This window comes from Scheffersomyces spartinae, assembly GCF_019049425.1.
Source record: "Scheffersomyces spartinae strain ARV_011 chromosome Unknown scaffold_19, whole genome shotgun sequence".
Classification (NCBI taxonomy): Eukaryota; Fungi; Ascomycota; class Pichiomycetes; order Serinales; family Debaryomycetaceae; genus Lizanozyma; species Lizanozyma spartinae.
This window is the reverse complement of record NW_025065066.1, coordinates 250383-269101: the sequence shown is the minus strand read 5'-3', so window position 1 is coordinate 269101 and position 18719 is coordinate 250383. Positions and strand designations below refer to the sequence as shown.

General features: G+C 39.3%; 11 protein-coding genes across 11 annotated transcripts; 6 read left to right on the top strand and 5 right to left on the bottom strand.

Annotated features, from left to right (window-relative positions):
* Positions 1-123: 123 nt before the first annotated feature.
* Positions 124-1236, top strand: RIM2 (Rim2p; the record flags this gene model as incomplete). Its single annotated transcript, XM_043192795.1, has 1 exon — positions 124-1236. The coding sequence occupies one exon, from the start codon at positions 124-126 to the stop codon at positions 1234-1236; it is 1113 nt and encodes a 370-aa protein (XP_043047850.1).
* A 140-nt stretch (positions 1237-1376) lies between these two features.
* On the bottom strand, positions 1377-2021 carry KQ657_002018 (uncharacterized protein; the record flags this gene model as incomplete). Its single annotated transcript, XM_043192794.1, has 1 exon — positions 1377-2021. One exon carries the CDS (start codon positions 2019-2021, stop codon positions 1377-1379), a length of 645 nt encoding a protein of 214 aa, XP_043047849.1.
* Positions 2022-2540: 519 nt separating this feature from the next.
* MED8 (Med8p) lies at positions 2541-3218 on the top strand (the record flags this gene model as incomplete). The annotated part of the gene is made up of 1 exon (XM_043192793.1): positions 2541-3218. The coding sequence occupies one exon, from the start codon at positions 2541-2543 to the stop codon at positions 3216-3218; it is 678 nt and encodes a 225-aa protein (XP_043047848.1).
* A 24-nt stretch (positions 3219-3242) lies between these two features.
* Positions 3243-4205, bottom strand: GDT1 (putative ribosome biosynthesis protein; the record flags this gene model as incomplete). Its single annotated transcript, XM_043192792.1, has 1 exon — positions 3243-4205. One exon carries the CDS (start codon positions 4203-4205, stop codon positions 3243-3245), a length of 963 nt encoding a protein of 320 aa, XP_043047847.1.
* Positions 4206-5092: 887 nt separating this feature from the next.
* NDH51 (Ndh51p) lies at positions 5093-6550 on the bottom strand (the record flags this gene model as incomplete). Its single annotated transcript, XM_043192791.1, has 1 exon — positions 5093-6550. One exon carries the CDS (start codon positions 6548-6550, stop codon positions 5093-5095), a length of 1458 nt encoding a protein of 485 aa, XP_043047846.1.
* Positions 6551-7917: 1367 nt separating this feature from the next.
* On the top strand, positions 7918-9153 carry KTR2 (mannosyltransferase; the record flags this gene model as incomplete). Its single annotated transcript, XM_043192790.1, has 1 exon — positions 7918-9153. One exon carries the CDS (start codon positions 7918-7920, stop codon positions 9151-9153), a length of 1236 nt encoding a protein of 411 aa, XP_043047845.1.
* Positions 9154-9337: 184 nt separating this feature from the next.
* Positions 9338-10594, top strand: EBP2 (uncharacterized protein; the record flags this gene model as incomplete). The annotated part of the gene is made up of 1 exon (XM_043192789.1): positions 9338-10594. The coding sequence occupies one exon, from the start codon at positions 9338-9340 to the stop codon at positions 10592-10594; it is 1257 nt and encodes a 418-aa protein (XP_043047844.1).
* A 188-nt stretch (positions 10595-10782) lies between these two features.
* On the top strand, positions 10783-11835 carry ERG20 (bifunctional (2E,6E)-farnesyl diphosphate synthase/dimethylallyltranstransferase; the record flags this gene model as incomplete). Its single annotated transcript, XM_043192788.1, has 1 exon — positions 10783-11835. One exon carries the CDS (start codon positions 10783-10785, stop codon positions 11833-11835), a length of 1053 nt encoding a protein of 350 aa, XP_043047843.1.
* Positions 11836-11878: 43 nt separating this feature from the next.
* On the bottom strand, positions 11879-12166 carry QCR8 (ubiquinol--cytochrome-c reductase subunit 8; the record flags this gene model as incomplete). Its single annotated transcript, XM_043192787.1, has 1 exon — positions 11879-12166. One exon carries the CDS (start codon positions 12164-12166, stop codon positions 11879-11881), a length of 288 nt encoding a protein of 95 aa, XP_043047842.1.
* A 685-nt stretch (positions 12167-12851) lies between these two features.
* Positions 12852-13409, bottom strand: RPL17B (60S ribosomal protein uL22; the record flags this gene model as incomplete). Its single annotated transcript, XM_043192786.1, has 1 exon — positions 12852-13409. One exon carries the CDS (start codon positions 13407-13409, stop codon positions 12852-12854), a length of 558 nt encoding a protein of 185 aa, XP_043047841.1.
* Positions 13410-15420: 2011 nt separating this feature from the next.
* KQ657_002009 (uncharacterized protein) lies at positions 15421-18678 on the top strand (the record flags this gene model as incomplete). Its single annotated transcript, XM_043192785.1, has 1 exon — positions 15421-18678. The coding sequence occupies one exon, from the start codon at positions 15421-15423 to the stop codon at positions 18676-18678; it is 3258 nt and encodes a 1085-aa protein (XP_043047840.1).
* Between the last annotated feature and the right edge of the window lie 41 nt (positions 18679-18719).

Sequence of the window (18719 nt, the reverse complement as noted above, 5' to 3'; positions counted from 1 at the left end):
TACGTGAGCAGAATGATGTACATATTTATGAACTGGGCACGACCTCGAATTATATAACCTAAAAAAATTTTAAAGGAAGGGCTCTTTTGTTTAACTTTAACTTTGACAGAAACGAAATACACGATGGATAAGGAAAGCGGCGAACGGCTACAACGTCTAGAACAGTTGGAGCAACTGGCTCAGGCATCGTTTGCATTTCTTGCGTCCGATGAGGAGCTGTCGACGTTACGAGAGGCTGAACCAATAGAAGTGGAGCTCATCGCGGACCAATCAACAGATGAGATAAAGGCAACCAAGCCATGGGTTCATTTTGTTGCCGGGGGTGTTGGAGGAATGGTGGGAGCTGTTTGTACGTGTCCTCTTGATGTTGTTAAGACTCGACTTCAATCTGACGTGTATCATTCCTTGTATAATAAGAGTCCTAAATCTTCCAACCCCATAATTAAAGCAGCTCAACATTTTGCAGAGACTGGGAGTGTAATAAAAGAATTGTATACTTTGGAAGGACCCAGGGCACTTTTCAAAGGGTTAGGACCCAATTTGGTAGGGGTTATACCTGCTAGATCTATCAATTTCTTCACGTATGGTACTACCAAGGAGCTAGTATCACGAAACTTTAATAATGGACAAGAAGCTACTTGGATTCATCTTGTCAGTGGGTTGAATGCCGGTTTCGTTACTTCTACGGCTACAAACCCCATCTGGTTAATCAAGACCAGATTACAGTTGGATAAGTCTAAGGGGAAACACTATAAGAACTCCTGGGATTGTCTTAAATATGTGGTGAGGAATGAAGGGTTCTTCAGTTTATATAAGGGGCTAAGTGCTTCCTATTTAGGAGGAATTGAGTCCACTCTTCAATGGGTTCTTTATGAAAGAATGAAACTGTTTATCAGCAACCGTTCAAGACATGTGGATCCAAGTAAGAAGACCACCAAGGATCATGTCTTGGAATGGTCTGCTAGATCAGGTGCTGCGGGGTTTGCTAAGTTCATTGCATCGTTAATCACTTACCCTCACGAAGTGGTGAGAACAAGATTAAGACAGGCTCCATTGGAAGCCACCGGTAAACCCAAATATACGGGCCTTATTCAAGCGTTCAAGTTGGTTGCTAAGGAAGAGGGTTTGGCTAGCATGTATGGAGGTTTAACTCCGCATTTATTAAGAACAGTACCAAACTCAATAATCATGTTTGGTACATGGGAAGTGCTTGTTCGGGTATTAAATGATTTATGATTGTGTTTGGCAGGTATTCATATGATGTTGATGACTCCCTTGTATATATATATATATAAATATTGTCCACTTGTATATAGTTGTGATGCCTGCAAGCTCTGGATTGGTTATAGACAAAAAAGTAATGGAATAATGTGCAGCTAATCACTATCGTTTGTATCTCTTCCACTATCTGAATCACTTTGGATATTCCAATTGGTTGTATCACTACGATTCACAGAGTCATTACCAGAAGTGGGATGCTTAGGCTGCGTGTTGATGATCGTCTCTTCAGCCCTATCTTTTTCGGTGTTGAGAACAACTTTATAGAACTTGGGACAAACTCCATCTGGTGGGGTGATTGCCCAGTTTGCTATTCGAGGATCGGACTTATACAGACGCTTATTTCTTATAGGTACTTTGATATTTGGAAGTCTCTTCCCGTCGATTGTGGGTGGCTTCCCTAATGGGTTTAGCTCCGGATTAAAATATATGGATTGTCGTCCCCATAGCTTGTTTTCTTCTTCAACCTGTTTCTGTTCTCTACTAAGTATCAGTGCTACTGCTTGTGGGTGTAGCTTATTTTTAAGTATAAAGTCCCATTCCTCTTGAAGTTTGGTGATAAGCTTGGTGTTAGGGTCTCTTTTATTCTTATGAAACTTCAAGGTTCCGTAGAGCTTTTCAACATCAGTGTTCTCAACTTTTTTCAAAAGATACTCATGTTTCTGGCGCGTTTGTGTTCGATGATGTTTCTTTCGTTGCTCGTCTTTGATGGCCAGGGCCAAACTCCAGTTCCTTTTACCCATGAGAGGAAGAACTAGGTATAGGTTCATCACCAATTTGCATAGTGAATACACACTGAACTATTCTGGTCTTATATACAGGTGTAGACTATAAGATGCAACTCGAACAATAAAATACTTTTAGAAGACAATATGAATCCATGGTATACAGGTCAATACTCTTGAAATGTATATCGTAGTTGAATAGCACCTAATACCTAAAAGAAAAAGTAATGGTATAAGTTCAAGAGTGATTTGGTCACGTGACAGAGAATGAACATGGTCACGTGATTCCTAATATTATTGTAAACTTATACTGAACACATTATTTACTCATAAGTCATTTAAAATAAGTTCAATTAGGTCCCTTATTGCTATTGAGTCAGTTCCATTACTTATTGCATCAGTTGATGACACCAATTCCATATTATTCGTAAGTAACAAGACTGTCGTACTCTTTTTGTGTAATGTTGAGTTGATATAAATTAGCATCAGCTCTGTGGCTAGTGCTATCTTTCTTATGAACCAATACTGATCCCTAACATGACTCTGACTCTGCCTGATGCTGCAGCGGCATTGACGACCCGCAATCCTCCGAACGTTGACTTCTCGCAAATCCCTATATCCACTTTAGAGAATATAAGGAACCGACTTAATCAAGTTCATCTTACGCTAAGAAAGCTATTAGATAGCGTGAACATATACAATAAGCTTCCTAATAAGGGAAGACAGTACATGGTGATACAGAACCAGCTTCAAGTACTTATTACTCAATTCCATTCCCTTGCTGCCCAATTAGATAGTAACAGTGAACTCTTGAGGGATACCAATGTGTACCCGTTACCCGCCTTTCCCACGTCACAACAAGAAGGACTTTTAACTACGTTACTTCGGAAGAAACCACTTCCCGAGGTGGATGAATGGATTGAATCGGCTCTAACAGAGAAAGAGGATAAGAGCAATGATGTTCAAACGGATGACTTATTTGCTCAATGGTGTATGATGAAGATTCAAGAGCTTAAAGATGAGTTCCAATTCTATGGCTTCCACACCGTACAAGAATTGGAACGCATGGAGACACCAGAAGGGAAGGAAGAACTTCGAAAGAAGAAAGAAGAAGAACTTCAAGAGCAAGAATTAGAAAGAAAAATCAGTAGTAATGGGAAACAAGCAATGCACCCAAACAAAGTATTAAAGTTCATGTGCAGTGGACAGCTTTAGAATACGTCACATTTATATACATCTCTATTCAATGCCGTAATAGGCATCATAAAAGTAAAGGAAAGAAAATATTATGAAGGCAATGGCACCTCCCAAAGTAACCGTTCTCATGGATATCTTTGTGGCCATTAATTTCCCTCCAATGCAAGCACCTCCAGTACAGATCCCATGGCCAATTATTCCACCAAAGATCACCGCCCAATAATTTGAACCAGCAGCTAATGCAATAGTGGCGATTTGTGACCGGTCCCCCCATTCACCTAAAAAGGTCATAAGAAACACTTGAATCCAAACAGGTGAGAACACAAACGTGGCCAATGCTTCTAATTGGGTTCCCATTTCCTCATACCATTTCTGTTGACTCTTGGGCTTGAAATGATGACTATCTGAAACCGAAGCTGAACTAGCAGTACCTGATTCCATATCATGTAACTCGGTGTTTAGATTAGAAGAGGCAATTTCTTCTTCTACTTCAGCCATCTCCTCATCAACCCCACTATCCTTTGACATTTCCAAGCCTTCTTTGAATAACTTAACACCAAATACTATGAAAAGTCCTGAGGCCATAAACTTGGTCAATCTAGGTGAAAGCAACGTGGGTAACGCATGTCCCACAATCCCTGACAATATTGTCATCACAGCCAAAGACAGGAAGGCTGCAGAGAATACTACAACTCTGGAGTATTTCATAGCCATTAATGCGGCAATCAAGAATGTCTTGTCACCGATCTCACTGACTATGATCATTGAAACAGACATGATAAATGAATCATAAAAATCAGAGCTTGACTTGGAACCAGCGTCGTCGTCTTGCACCGCATTGGCTGGTTTGTTATCTAAATCAGTCACTTTGGCGATACCAATTCTGTCATTACCTTTAACTTGATGTACGATATCATCAGGTTGGGAAGCGACATCAATCCCTGCAGAAGCTCCGAGAACGGAAGACGCACATGCAAATGCAAGGAGTACTCGGGTTAACTTCATGACCTCTTGATTCCAACTGAACGATGGAAGATAAAGGTGGTTTGTTTGTTTTAAACAAGTTGACAGCTTAGTATTACAATAAATTTTCAGTACATCGCGGTGTTATACAACTCCGACGCTATTTAGGAACTTGGTAGCGTGAATGCGTATTATTGTTCCGGAATACGAATTGGTACTTGACTCAAAGATACAGATGTACGCTTTTTGGTACAATTATTTTCTTTAAATCCGTGGATAAGAGCCATTTATTCAGTAGCAGGGTATTAGTGTTGAACCTTACTACATTCTATCCCATTGTGTTTGTTGCTCTTTGGTCTCTTTAATTGATTGTAACATTTAAAGCTCTTCTCTTCACTTTTTACAGCTGTTGCCCACATTCTTGTTTCTTTTTTTATAAACCAATTAAGGTCTGAGTTGGCTCATATGATTCTAGTATTCACACTGGGCTCACTCTTTCAAGGCGTTCACTGTCGTCCCCGCTTAATCTATCAAACGTAATCTACTGGATGGATCCATGTACTCCGAATCGTGCATACCACAATTAATGCCCCTGTTAAAAGTCGCTTCGATTCTGTGACGCATGGAATATCTTCTGGAAAAGAGTTAATCCGCGATAACCAATTTTATATACCGATTACCTCAAACAACTATCACTCGAGTGCAATTTACACTCTAATTCCCATGCTCGTCTTCATTAACTCAAATCTCACTACTAATTCCTCCAAGTTGTATTTGAAAAGAATATACTGTTGTCGTTATAAATACGGAATATACATGCAGAAGCGAGTTGCAAAGAAATGGCCCATAATGCCCATCACCTAACACTGTTCATAATCTGAAGTGAACACGCTCTCAAAAGTAATGGGATATGGATTTAATTTCACTCTTTAATGGTGAGCTGGAATTGGGTTGTCTACAACAACACCATCCTTCACCTTACCACCAGCAACCCAACCACCATGAGTTTCCAAAGGATGTGTGGCATTGAATTCATTGATTCTGTCAACCATGACGGGTCTGAAAGATTTAATTAAACCTTGAATTGGCCATGCAGCAGCATCACCTAAAGCACAGATAGTATGACCTTCAACTTCCTTTGTTAATTCAAATACCATATCGATTTCCTTCTCAGTGGCTTGTCCCTTATAGAATCTATCCATCATTTTAGCTAACCAAGTAGTACCTTCACGACATGGGGTACATTGACCACATGATTCATGTTTATAAAAGGCAGAGAATCTTTGAATGGCTCTGATAATATCAGTTTGTTTGTTCATGACAATAACAGCAGCAGTACCTAAACCAGATCCAACATCTCTTAAGGCATCATAATCCATTAAAACGTTATCACAAACATCCTTTGGCATAACAGGAACTGAACAACCACCAGGGATCACACCCAACAAATTATCCCAGCCACCCTTAACACCACCACAATGCTTTTCCAATAATTCCTTTAATGGAATAGACATTTCTTCTTCAACGGTACAAGGTTCATTGACATGACCTGAAATACAGAATAACTTTGTACCAGAGTTTCTTTCACGACCAAAACTTGCAAACCAATCACCACCTCTTCTTAAAATGGTTGGAGCAACAGAAACAGTTTCAACATTGGCAACTGTTGTTGGTCTACCAAATAAACCAATTCCGGCAGGGAATGGAGGCTTAAGTCTTGGTTTACCAGCTTTACCTTCAATAGATTCAATTAAAGCAGTTTCTTCACCACAAACATAAGCACCCATACCTCTATGGATATAAACATCGAAATCGTAACCAGAGCCACAGGCGTTCTTACCTAATAAACCGGCTTTATAAGCTTCATTAATGGCATTTTGTAAAATAACCGTTTCATTATAAAATTCCCCTCTAATATAAATATAAGCAGCTGTAGCATTCATCCCACGACCAGCCAAAAGACATCCTTCAACCAATTTATGAGGATCCTTTCTAATGATTTCTCTATCTTTACAAGTACCTGGTTCACCTTCGTCCGCATTGACCACCAAATATCTTGGACCAGCATTCTTTTCCCAACCTGGAGGATTCATAAATGACCATTTAAGTCCAGAGGGGAACCCAGCACCTCCACGACCTCTTAATCCACTTGCTTTCATTTGATCGATAATCCATTTGTCACCTTTCAAAATGATCTCCTTGGTCTTGTACCAATCTCCCATCTTTTGGGCAGACTTTAAATCGTGTCCATACTTACTGTAGACATTTTGAAAGATCCGGTCGGAGTCCTTCAATCCTCCATGTACACGGTTAGGAACAGCAGCGGGATCAGCACTGGTGGCCAAACCACGCTTCCATGCTCCTCCTTGTCTTAAGCTACGAAGCATCTTTGATAAACCAAACTGTCGGTGTATATAAGTTTGTGTTGAGTCGAGAAGATTAAAATGTTTAACGGTAAAAAACTTTTGATGGCTGTCTTACTATTGGAGCCTTTTCATTGGAGGTGATGTATGCAGGCGCGACATTTTTAGAATAAGTAAGTCGTAGTTATGGTGACGGGAGTGAAAATGAACGGACAAGAAGAGACATGTGTATGTATATATTGTCGTGTAGCATGTGTCCGTTGACATATGAGCTGAGGTATCTTTTAGTTGAAACGTAAAAGTTTACTAGTATAATATTACTCTTAGCTCAATGTAGGTGCCATGTACGTTGTTGGTATATGCACGACCTGAAGACTGTAAGAGTTTCAGTGGTATACTGTTATCAATGTGATAGCAGTAAATGTTCAGTTGTAGCTTTATATCGTTCCAAGGTAATGTGGCCATCGATTTCTTGCATATCTTTGTATGGGGGCATCAGTCAATGTATACATCGGTGTAGATGTGCACTAGTGGTCACATTTATCATTGCGGCCGTTTAGAACAAGATATATAATTCTGAACTGTTCTTCTCAATCAACTCAGAACAGTCAATTCCACTCAGTTGGTAGTCATGCAGGTTCTTCTTATTATTGGGTGAGTTCTTCTGTGTGTGTTGGTGTGGGACGTTGGATTGAGTCTTATTTTACCGGTGTTCTGTTTGCTCTACCAGAATCAATGGCTGCAAATGCGTCACATATCATGTAAAGCAAACCACGTTGTAGAGTCACGTCGTAGAATCACGTTGTTCAAATTGAAGACTGCAATGCATTCATTATGCATTTTGCTTGAACCTTGAGACCAGGACATGGACATGGACTAGTCTAAAAAAGATTGAGAGAAGGAGAGCTCATTATGTTGCCTCACTTGTTTTGATACATTGAAACACTGAAAAACCTTGGACATAAAAAACGAGTTAGACCCATTCGTTTGTTGTTTTATTGCTTTGTTCACGTGTTATATACGTTTTAAGGCATTATTTCGATGGTCTGCGTCGTTCTTTCCAGGCTGTTCTTCTACTTGAAGTGCTTCTTTTCTTCCTGTTACACCAACTTTTGTTCGTTTAATGACTGTTTAGTGCTAAAACTGTGACATAATATCCACCCTCCCAAGACGTCTTCCAAACAACCTCTGAATACTCTCCCATGTGTTCTGCATCGTTTGGATCAACCACTGCCACCATCGTCCTACCAAATTCTTTCTTACACTGCTCATCACGTCTAGTACAGACACCGCTTTAAATAAATTGGTAACATACACTCTCCAACTACTTATATCCACAGCCACCCACCAGAACTCCAATTGCACAGACATATACAGCTAGACTGTCGATCATGTTCAGGGGACCATTATACGTTTTAGCGTTTGCTATATACTGCTACCTGGTGTTCCACTACCTCTCCCTGTCAGACAATGGTGGTGGTGGTGATGATGATTCTCGGATACCCGTAGCCAAAGGGAGTCCCAAGTTAAGTAGCAACGCGTACTTTGATCCAGAGCCCTTGGCAAAGGATCGTACTCAGATAGGGAAAGAGAATGCTACTTTAGTGATGCTTGTAAGGAATTTTGAATTAAAGGGAGCTCTACTGAGTATGAGACTGTTGGAAGATCGCTTCAACAGGCACTACAAGTATCCATGGGTATTTTTAAATGAAGTTCCCTTTGATGATGAATTCATAGAGAAAACAACTCTAATGGCTAGCGGAGAAACATTCTATGAGTTAATCCCTCCAGAAGATTGGTTTCCTCCTAAACATATAAACATCCCAAAGTTTAAACTCAACCTTGAAGAACTATATAACGAAGGAGTGGTTTATGGGGGAGTAGAGTCTTATCATAACATGTGCCACTTCAATTCCGGTTACTTTTACCGTCAGAAACGACTACTAAACTACGAATGGTATTTCAGAGTTGAACCAGATGTTCAATACTTGTGTGATTTTCAATATGACCCTTTCCAGTTATTACGTGAAAATAACAAGCTCTATGGGTTTATCATAGCCATTCATGAATATGAAAGGACAGTGATAAGCCTATGGGATGCAGTCCAAGGATTTATGGAAGCCAACCCTAAGCTAATCCACCCTCATAATGCTATCAATTTTATCACCACTTATGAAAGTGACTTAAACAAAGGTCATACAGTGGAGAACTTGAATTCGAGCTACAATCTTTGCCATTTCTGGTCAAATTTTGAAATTGGGAATCTTGAATTCTTTAGAGGTGAAGCTTATGGTAAATACTTTGACTACTTGGATCGTTACGGTGGATTCTACTATGAAAGATGGGGCGATGCTCCAGTACACACCATCGGAGTAAGTCTTCTTATGGATAGAGATCAAATACATCATTTTGAGGATATTGGTTACTACCATTTACCCTTCATGACTTGTCCTAAATCTCAGGATGTTTTGACTTCCAAAAGGTGTATTTGCTCAGCAAATGGCCCAGATAACGTCCAGATAAATGTTGGAATGGAGATGGAAAAGTTTAGTTGTTTGGCAAGATGGTGGAGATACGGTTCAGGGAAACTGTTTATGAATGATGTCGATTATACCAGTTTCACCTAAGTTGTGTGGTCATCCCTAGAGCATTAGTACTATACAATATTGAGGTTGAGTTTGGTCACGTGATGACCATCTCATCTCAGTTTTGGTGGAGCATTTCTATATAGAAAATTTTAGTTGTGATAGAAAAGGAAGATGAGGTACACTAATCTACAACTTTAAAGTGCACAACAAAAGTATAGGCATAATGGGTAGAGGGGGATTGAAATCACAGTTAAAAGACCATCAATCTTTGATTTCGACTATTGAAAAGTCCAAATCAAAGCCCGAAACTAAGAAGGCCGATGAGCCAGAAAACATCGTCTTAGATTCTGTTAAGGAAAAGAAGACGAAGAAAGAGAAGAAAGCAAAGAGCACAGATGATAACGATTATCAAAGTACGACATTGTCCAAGAAAGAACAGAGAAAGTTAAAGAAGTTGGAAGCCAAGAAGGAAGAAGAAGAAGAAGAAGAGGAGGTTGTGGACGAAGATGAGGTTGGAGAAGATGATGAAGAAGACGAAGAATTAGATTTAGAGAAATTAGCTGCTAGTGACAGTGAAAGTGATATCAACGAAGATGATGACGACGAAGACGAAGACGACGAAGAAGATGACGACCAAGAAGATGACGACGAAGAAGATGACGAAGAAGACGACGAAGATGAAGATGAAGATGAAGAACAAGAAGATGTTCCACTTTCTGACGTTGAATTTGATTCTGATGCTGATATTGTTCCACATACCAAATTAACTATAAATAATAAGGCTGCTTTGAAAGAGGCATTGTCTCGTATTGAGTTGCCTTGGACTAAGCATTCATTCATTGAGCATCAACTGGTTGTAAGTGCTGAATCAGTCGAGGGCCAAATTAAGGACATATACGATGACACTCAAAGAGAACTTGCATTTTATAAGCAAGGATTAGATGCTGTCAGCCAAGGTAAAGTCACTTTATTGAAGTTGAAGGTTCCATTCCTGAGACCTATGGATTATTTCGCAGAAATGGTTAAATCTGATGAACACATGGACAAGTTGAAGGCCAAGTTACTCCAAGAAGCCGCAAATAAGAAGGCCAGTGAAGATGCTAAGAAGCAGCGTCTGTTGAAGAAGTTTGGTAAACAAGTGCAAGTAGCTACAATGCAAGAAAGAGCTAAACAAAAGAGAGATACTTTGGAAAAGATCAAGTCTATTAAGAAGAAGAGAGGTGCCAATGAATTGGACAATGACGACGAATTCCAAATTGCATTAGAAGAAGCTACCAGAGAAGAAAGACCATCCAAGAGAAGTAAGCCAAATGGTAAACGTTTAGCTAAACAAGCCAAGTTTGGATTTGGAGGAAAGAAGTCAGGTAAGAGAAAGAACGATGCTGAGTCTTCTGCTGATATCTCTGGGTTTTCTGCTTCTAAGATGAAGGGTAAGAAGCCTAGACTTGGTAAGAGCAAGCGTTCTTCCAGAAGAAACTAGGGTCATTTGTATATTAATTAAATAAAGTAATTATTGCCATTACATAATTTTTCAGTGTTACCCGGCACTCGTTCCGATCACGTGACAAAAAGTGTACCAATGAGCCAGCTAAACGAATATTCAATCAAGACTTTTTATTCAACAAACGTGATTCTTTTAGAAGTACTGGAAACATGACAACAACCGCAATGGACAAAGCAGCAGCCAAACAGAAGTTTGTGGATACTTTTGGAGAGTTGGTTGAAGAGTTGAAGACCATCTTGGTCCAATACAAGATGCCTCAGGAGGCTATTGATTGGTTTGTCAACAGTTTAAACTATAATACTCCAGGTGGTAAATTGAACAGAGGGTTATCAGTGATTGATACTTATTGTATTTTGAAGGGTATTTCCACTAGTGACTTGTCTGAGGAACAATATAAGAAAGTTGCTATTTTAGGATGGTGTATTGAATTATTGCAAGCATACTTTTTGGTAGCTGATGATATGATGGACCAATCAAAGACCAGAAGAGGTCAACCATGCTGGTATTTAGTTGAAGGTGTTGGTAACATTGCCATTAACGATTCGTTCATGTTAGAAGGTGCCATTTATATGCTTTTGAAGAAACATTTCCGTGAAGATTCTTATTATGTCGATTTATTGGATTTGTTCCATGAAGTTACTTTCCAAACCGAATTGGGCCAGTTGTTGGATTTGGTTACTGCCGATGAAGAAGTTGTTGATTTGGATAAGTTTTCCTTGCTGAAACATTCGTTTATTGTTATTTTCAAAACTGCTTACTACTCCTTCTACTTACCAGTTGCTCTTGCTATGTTCATGGCCGGTATTACCAAACAGAGCGACTTGAAACAAGCACAAGATATTTTGATTCCCTTGGGTGAGTATTTTCAAATCCAAGACGACTACTTGGATTGCTTTGGTACTCCTGAACAAATTGGTAAGATCGGGACTGATATCAAGGACAACAAGTGTTCATGGGTTGTCAACCAAGCTCTTTTGAAGGTTACTCCTGAACAAAGACACTTGTTGGACACCAACTACGGGAAGAAGGATGACGAGTCTGAAGCCAGGGTCAAGAAGTTGTTCAATGATTTGGGAATCGAAAAGACCTACACTGACTACGAAGAAGAAGTAGTTGGCAAATTAAGACAGTCGATTGCCAATGTCGATGAGACCAATGGCTTGAAGAAGGAAGTGTTCAGTGCATTCTTAGCAAAGGTTTACAAGAGATCAAAATAGAAGTTCTTCAATAATTGTATTACTTAACTATGTATATAAATGCTTATTGGTTAACAATTTCCAACTCTTCTCTACCAGCCTTGGTGTACAAGTATTCGTTGTAGTCTCTGGCTTGAGTCCAGATGTTCCACACAATCACACCGGGAATGATAACAAACAAAGCTTGGTTCTTGACTCTTCTAAAGGTATTGAAAACAGCATTGTAAGCAGCTCCTGAAAATGGATTCACAGTGTTTGGGGAAACAGTGTATTGGGTAATGTACTTTTGCTTGGGGGATCCCAAGTGACCCCACCATCCCATAAAGCCTCTTGGAGCTGGAGGACCTGCCATCTTTGATTAACTATTTGGGCAATAAAGATGTTGATAAGAACAGAAGAGGAATTGTGTATAGATTTGAGTGGTGAGTTTCGACTACTGAAATTATTGCACTACTGGCTAGGAAAAAATCGTTAACAAAGCCGTTTTCATTGGTTACAGAAATTACGCACAGGCGCGCGTAAATTTCAGTACAGACTATATCAGTGGATGAACTCTGTCGATGAACTCAGTCGATGAACTCAGTCGATTGAACAAGTAACTGGTTATATGGAGTAAGACACGTTGAAACCGATACATGGGAGTTAAATCTTCGTTATTTACAGTAATAGAAGACTTGACCAAGATGCATGGATTGCAAGTTATCATATGGTAGCGCAGACTGATACAACAGGAAACAAACACGATTGCTCTACTTCTTTCTCAAGACGTCAAAAGCTGGTTCGTTGTACTACTATTCTCTACAACTACGACTAAGGGATCGTACTACATTCTTATCTTTACAATCTTCTTTTGATATCATATCAAGCAGATTGCAAAGTAAAGAACAACTCCTTAGTGTTCTTATTTTTTGCATCAAAAAATAAAAAAAAATCTTTTCAAAAAGACCCAAAAAAATCACATATATTAATTAAAATACAATAAAGATGAAATTTTTTTGTGATTACAAAAAAACCAGTCTTGGATTAAACCCATTTGTTTAAGCAGAAGCCAAACGCTTTTGAGAAGCAATTCTACCTCTTTGTCTGGCGTTCAATCTAACTTGCTTGTCTTCAGCAGCCTTTTCAACGTTCTCATCTTCTTCAGTGACAATGATTTCAATGTGAGAAGGAGATGATTGGTAAGCATTGATTCTACCGTGAGCTCTGTAAGTTCTTCTTCTTTGCTTAGGAGCTTGGTTGACTTGGATGTGAGAGATCTTCAACTTTTCAGCATCTAAACCCTTAGCTTCAGCATTGGCTTGAGCATTTTGCAACAAGTCCTTGATGAAGTTAACAGACTTGGCAGGCCATCTAGCCTTGGTGACACCGAATTCCTTACCTTGGGCGGTTCTACCAATGGAGTGAGCGAATCTTCTGAATGGAATAGCTCTCTTGTGGTCCAAGACTTGGTCCAAGTAGACCAAAGCCTTTTGAACGTTCCAGCCGGAAACAGCTTGGGCAGTTTCTCTGGTGTTCTTGAAAGAAACTCTCAAGTAAGAACCACGAGCGGAAGCGGACTTAGCAGGGTTGGAGGAAGTAGCAGCGTATCTAACCATTTTTGAATCTCGAGTGCTTAGTTAAGAAAAGAAGAGATCTCTTTTACGACTGTAGAAAAATTAAGTGTCATAAATATAATTTTTCATTGCTCAGTATGCGAAGAGATTGTAGAAAATTTTTCTCCATGCTGTAAGTAGACAACTAATAACACTGTTACCCGCACATCTTAGCCCTAGACCCAAAAAACTGCACGTGATCAAAAGCTGTCCCTATAAGTGAATGATATCTTAGCTTGTTAGAAATGAGAGCTGAGGAGGGAATATAGTTAGATATGATATTGGTTGCTATTCTTGAGTCAAAGATTTATAATAGTGGAAATATTTTTACGATAAGCATGAATTGCAAAAGTAGGTGGGAAATAGTTTTTGCTGTCTGGTCAGCTTGAACAAATATTAGGGAACATTCACGTTGCCAGGACATATTGGAACGGTGTTTCACAAACTATACGTTTAATATAGGAGTGTATTGAAGGTTACAACTTGAGTTAATCCTCGGTAGACAACGTAGAACAAATTGTAATATTGTTAGGTTTGTTCGCTATGTGTAGTACTGGGAAGTTAGGGTATATTTGTTCAGATTGTGCCATTTGGTACGCTATTATTTTTTGCTTCGAGCCAATTAATGGCGCATGACCAATAATAATCTGCTACTGTGCCAATGAACAATAAACACAAACTTTCGGAATATCTGTTTCAGACAGGTGGGTATTTAAGATACACCCGTTAACTGAATAACCTCAATGGATTACAGGTCTTCGGTGTCCATGGCAACCTAACGAAAGATAAATGTAGCCGTGAAATACAATTGTTTAGTAGTAAATTTCAGTAGGAATAAAATAAAATTACGGATGGACAGTCTCTCCCTAACAGCCTGTATCCGGGTTTGGAATATTACGAGGGGATGCCATGTACTAGTTGCTTATATCATGCAAAGGGGGTCTATGCAACCTGCATTCCACAATGTACCACATGAAAACGGTGAATAATGTGGTAGAAGGCTCTTCACCCTGCTGGATCAATGTGGCAAAAAGTAATAGGTCGGATAATTTACCATATATGCAAGGAATGTAATGATATACGAAGTACAGAAATAATGCAAGGGGAGATCAAAGAGAGTACAATCGAATACGAACAATACGAAGAGATCCGTAGCAATAAATATACGAGTAGATATAGGTATTAGACTTGATAGTTATCATTTTGAAGGAACACTCCACTCAAATTTAAAGCATATTATTGAATATCTTAGCCTACACCCAACGCATGATCTACGTTCTGGTTTAAATTAACAGTTTAATCTCTTTGTAGCTACTCCTGAATTACATGACTTACATCACAAACACAAATCTACCACCAATAGTGGGAGGATAATGAAGTATAGTTACGAACTCTTAATAGACGCACAGTTTCTAACATACATATCCGTGTACCCTCTCACAAACGCAAATCACCTGTAACCGAATCAAACATAATTCCAAGCACCATGCTGTAATGAATCGTAAATAGAATGTATTCATCCTGTGATTGATACCAACTAACGTGTCTCAGAGTATACAATCCAGTTCCTGACAAAAAGTACACGACCTTTTTCTTAGTGATAAATTCAAACATCAAATGGCTCCACGACAACATCCACTGTATACTACTCATCTTGATTGTGTCCCACAAGGTATACAGGCACATAGATCAATCAAGCCTACGTCGTAACGGTCACTGCGACTTATTCTTTTGGGCTTAAAGTTTGCACTAAACTCCAGTAAGTAGTACTTATCAGTCCTGTTCACAAAGTGCCCCCGACGTCAGTATAGTGGACTTTATCCCTCTATTCTGAACATCTCTAAAATCCAGCAACCACACCCTTACACTGCTGAAAACCCTTTACTTAATACTTTGTTTCGACTTCGTTAGTGTCTGGGACACCCGAAAGTTACGCGTTTTCCAATTTGTTGTTGTTTGAATGAGTTCACCTGAAGACAACAACAGTATCAACAATATTAATAATAATAACTCCATGGAGCCTCCCAAGCCAGAGCTTGCCGACGAAGGTCACGCTAGCGGACAAGAGTCTTTATTAGGTGATGATTTTGATGATACCAACCACATGATGATGTCCAGCACATCCCCTCAGGGTGGTTATGAAGTTGGTATCGAAGGTGATGTTGAGCCAAACTCTGTCACTCCTAATAGTTCTCTACTGTCTCTGGCCAAACCCCCTGTTGAATCAACGTTGGGACTTGAAGTTCAATTAGATTCGAATGAAGTTAAGGCATCAATGGTTGAGGGTGAAACAGCATTGAGTGAGGCACCGGAATTGGCCAGTATTGATGATTCCGTTATTCCAAAAGATGCTGGTGAAATTGAAATTTCAAAGAATAATTTTCAGAAGGATCCTGTTGCTACAACCATAGAACCTGAAAATGACCAGCTTGCAACAGATAAAGAAGCAGAAACACAAGATGTAAATGAAATGGACTTCAAGGAGCCTGTAGTAGCAACAAACCTGGAAATTACTCCAGAAGAAGAACTAGCCACACAAGATAAGGCAGAAGTTGATAAGGATGTTAATGCTTTGGACGAACTTCCGGGTCCTCCAATTGATAGTGTACCTTCCGAGGATGCTCAATTAGACATGGAAGTTGATGACCCAAAAACACTTAAAAATCCGACAGAAGAAGCAAGTGAAGAAGCTGCCTCAATCAAAGATGATGACTCTACCGTCCCAACAGCCCCACCAATAGAAGAAGAGTTTACTGATTTTACGGCTGATAATATGGAAATAGATTTACCCATTATGCCTTCATCCAAATCCGAAGATGCTGATTTTTTGGCTCCCACAACTGAGTCTGAAAAAGCCGGAGCTGATGTTAGTAATGACATGCCAATATCGGATAATGCAGAACCTATTATTAAGAATGGCATATCCGAAACTTCGGCTATCGCTGATACTCCTCTGGAGATGAGGCCAACTGAAGATGATAATGACTCGGATGATGAGGCAGAAATCGAGGAAGAAGAAGATGAGGAAGATGATGATGAGGAAGATGATGATGATGACGATGAAGGGGAGGCCGATGATAATGACTTGGACGATACCGAAAATGGTGTGGCCAATGATGATATTGTTGATGATACATTAAAGTCTAAAAAGATTAAGAGGAAGGAATCAAAAAAGGCTAAGAAACTTCTCAAGAAGAAATCTTCCGTTGTGTCTATCAAGACTGAACTTAAGACGAATGAATCAACTCCTGTTGGATTTGCTGATAAACTTGATGACGAATCTTTCTTGGACGATGCAGTTGTTCAAAAAGAAGAGAACCAGGAACCATTTGTGGATGATATGATGATAGATGTGAATGACGTTGAACGTGAACAAAAAGTTTCACAGGAAATGGCTGAAGCAGAACTTGAAATGAAGAAAGTAAAGTCAGAGGCAGGGAGACAAACGCATACTATTGTATTACCTTCTTATACCATATGGTTTGATATGAAGAAGATCCATAACGTTGAAAAGGAATCTTTACCTGAATTCTTTAACTCATCACACCCTTCAAAATCCCCCAAGATTTATCTTAATTACAGAAACTTCATGATTAATTCTTATAGGATAAACCCCAACGAGTATATCACGTTGACTTCTTGTCGTCGTAATCTTGTTGGAGATGTTGGCACATTAATGAGAGTTTACCGTTTCCTCAATAAGTGGGGTTTGATTAATTATCAAGTCAAGCCACATTTCAAACCTGCTTATGCAATAGAGAGACATCCTAATGGACAACTGATAGGGTTACCATATACCGGAGATTATCACGTCACCTATGATTCCCCCAGAGGGTTATTTCCCTTTGAAACTTATAAAGTGAATCCTGAAAAAATTAATATTGAAAAATTGAAAACTATTGTGAATGGACCACCTACGGCATCAAATCAACAACCAGATCGTATTAAGGAAACTCCTGACCAGCAAAAACAGCAAATAGAGGATAGCGATGCCTTCAATAAACGGTCGTACCCTGGAAAGGCAGCCACTGACAATGGTCCATCACTGAAGAAGATTCGCTTGGAAGAAGGTGAAATACTTGGAAAATCGTCTATTCCTTGGACCAATGAACAATTTGACCAATTGGTCAAAGGTGTAAAGGAGTATCAAGGTGATTGGTATAAGATTGCCAAGTCAGTGGATGGAAATAAGACTCCTGCTGAGTGTATACTAAAGTTTTTGCAATTACCCATTGAAGATTTGTTTAATCCTGTCAAGAGTAATGAGCTTTTGGATTTGCTTAAATTGGCACCCAATTTCCCCGTGAGTTCAGTTGATAATCCTGTCATGAGTAGTTTGGTTTTTATGACTCAATTAGTTGATCCAGAAGTTGCACATGCTGCCACCGAAGGTGCTCGTAAAGTTATGGATGAGAAACTCAAGGAGAAATTAGAATCGTTGAAAGTTGGAGGAAGCAAAGCAAAGAGCGATAGAGAACAAGAACAAGAACAAGACTTAAAAGAAAACAAGAAACAAGAAGTTGAAGAAGCTTCTCAGATAAAATCTGAAACTAAAGAGTCTGATAATGATGAGGACATGAAAATTGATGTTGAAGATGAAAATAATAATGATAGCAAAAAGGAAACTGATTCAGCATCTCCGGGAGATGCACTTGGACAAGCATCCGGTGCTACCTTTGGTATTGTTGGAGCCCGGGCACATTTATTTGCTAATTTTGAAGAGAGAGAGATGTCCAAGATCGGGAATACGTTAGTCAACCAGCAATTGTCCAAGATTGACTTGAAGTTGAGCAAAGTAAGAGAGTTAGAACAGATTTACGAGAAGGAACGTAACAATTTGGCAAGACAACAAGAAGCTTTATTTCTTGATAGACTTAATTTAACCAAATCAACATTGGCTATTACTGAGAAATTGAACACTGCTGCTTCCAAGATTCAAACCATGTTACAAGCTAAGGAATCGGGTGGTGAAGGAGTTCAAGGAGGATCTGTTGATGCTTCTGGTGAGCTTGATGAGACATACAACCTTTTGAACCAGGTCAACTCATTGCTTTACAAACCATTGGAGCTTCTGATTACTAGAGAGAAATCGTCTGTTAATGGTTCTGTGAAGGATAATACCAGCAACGGACAGAATGGTACTCCTAATTCAGCCACTGGTTTAGGATCTGCTTCTGCTTCAACCACTAAATTGAATGAATTGAATTCCGCCAATGATATCAAGCCTTTATCTATCCAGATGCCACAAACGTTTAAAGTGTGGGTCCCTTGATCTACAAATATTCTTCGATTAGAGCTTATTATCTTTTATTG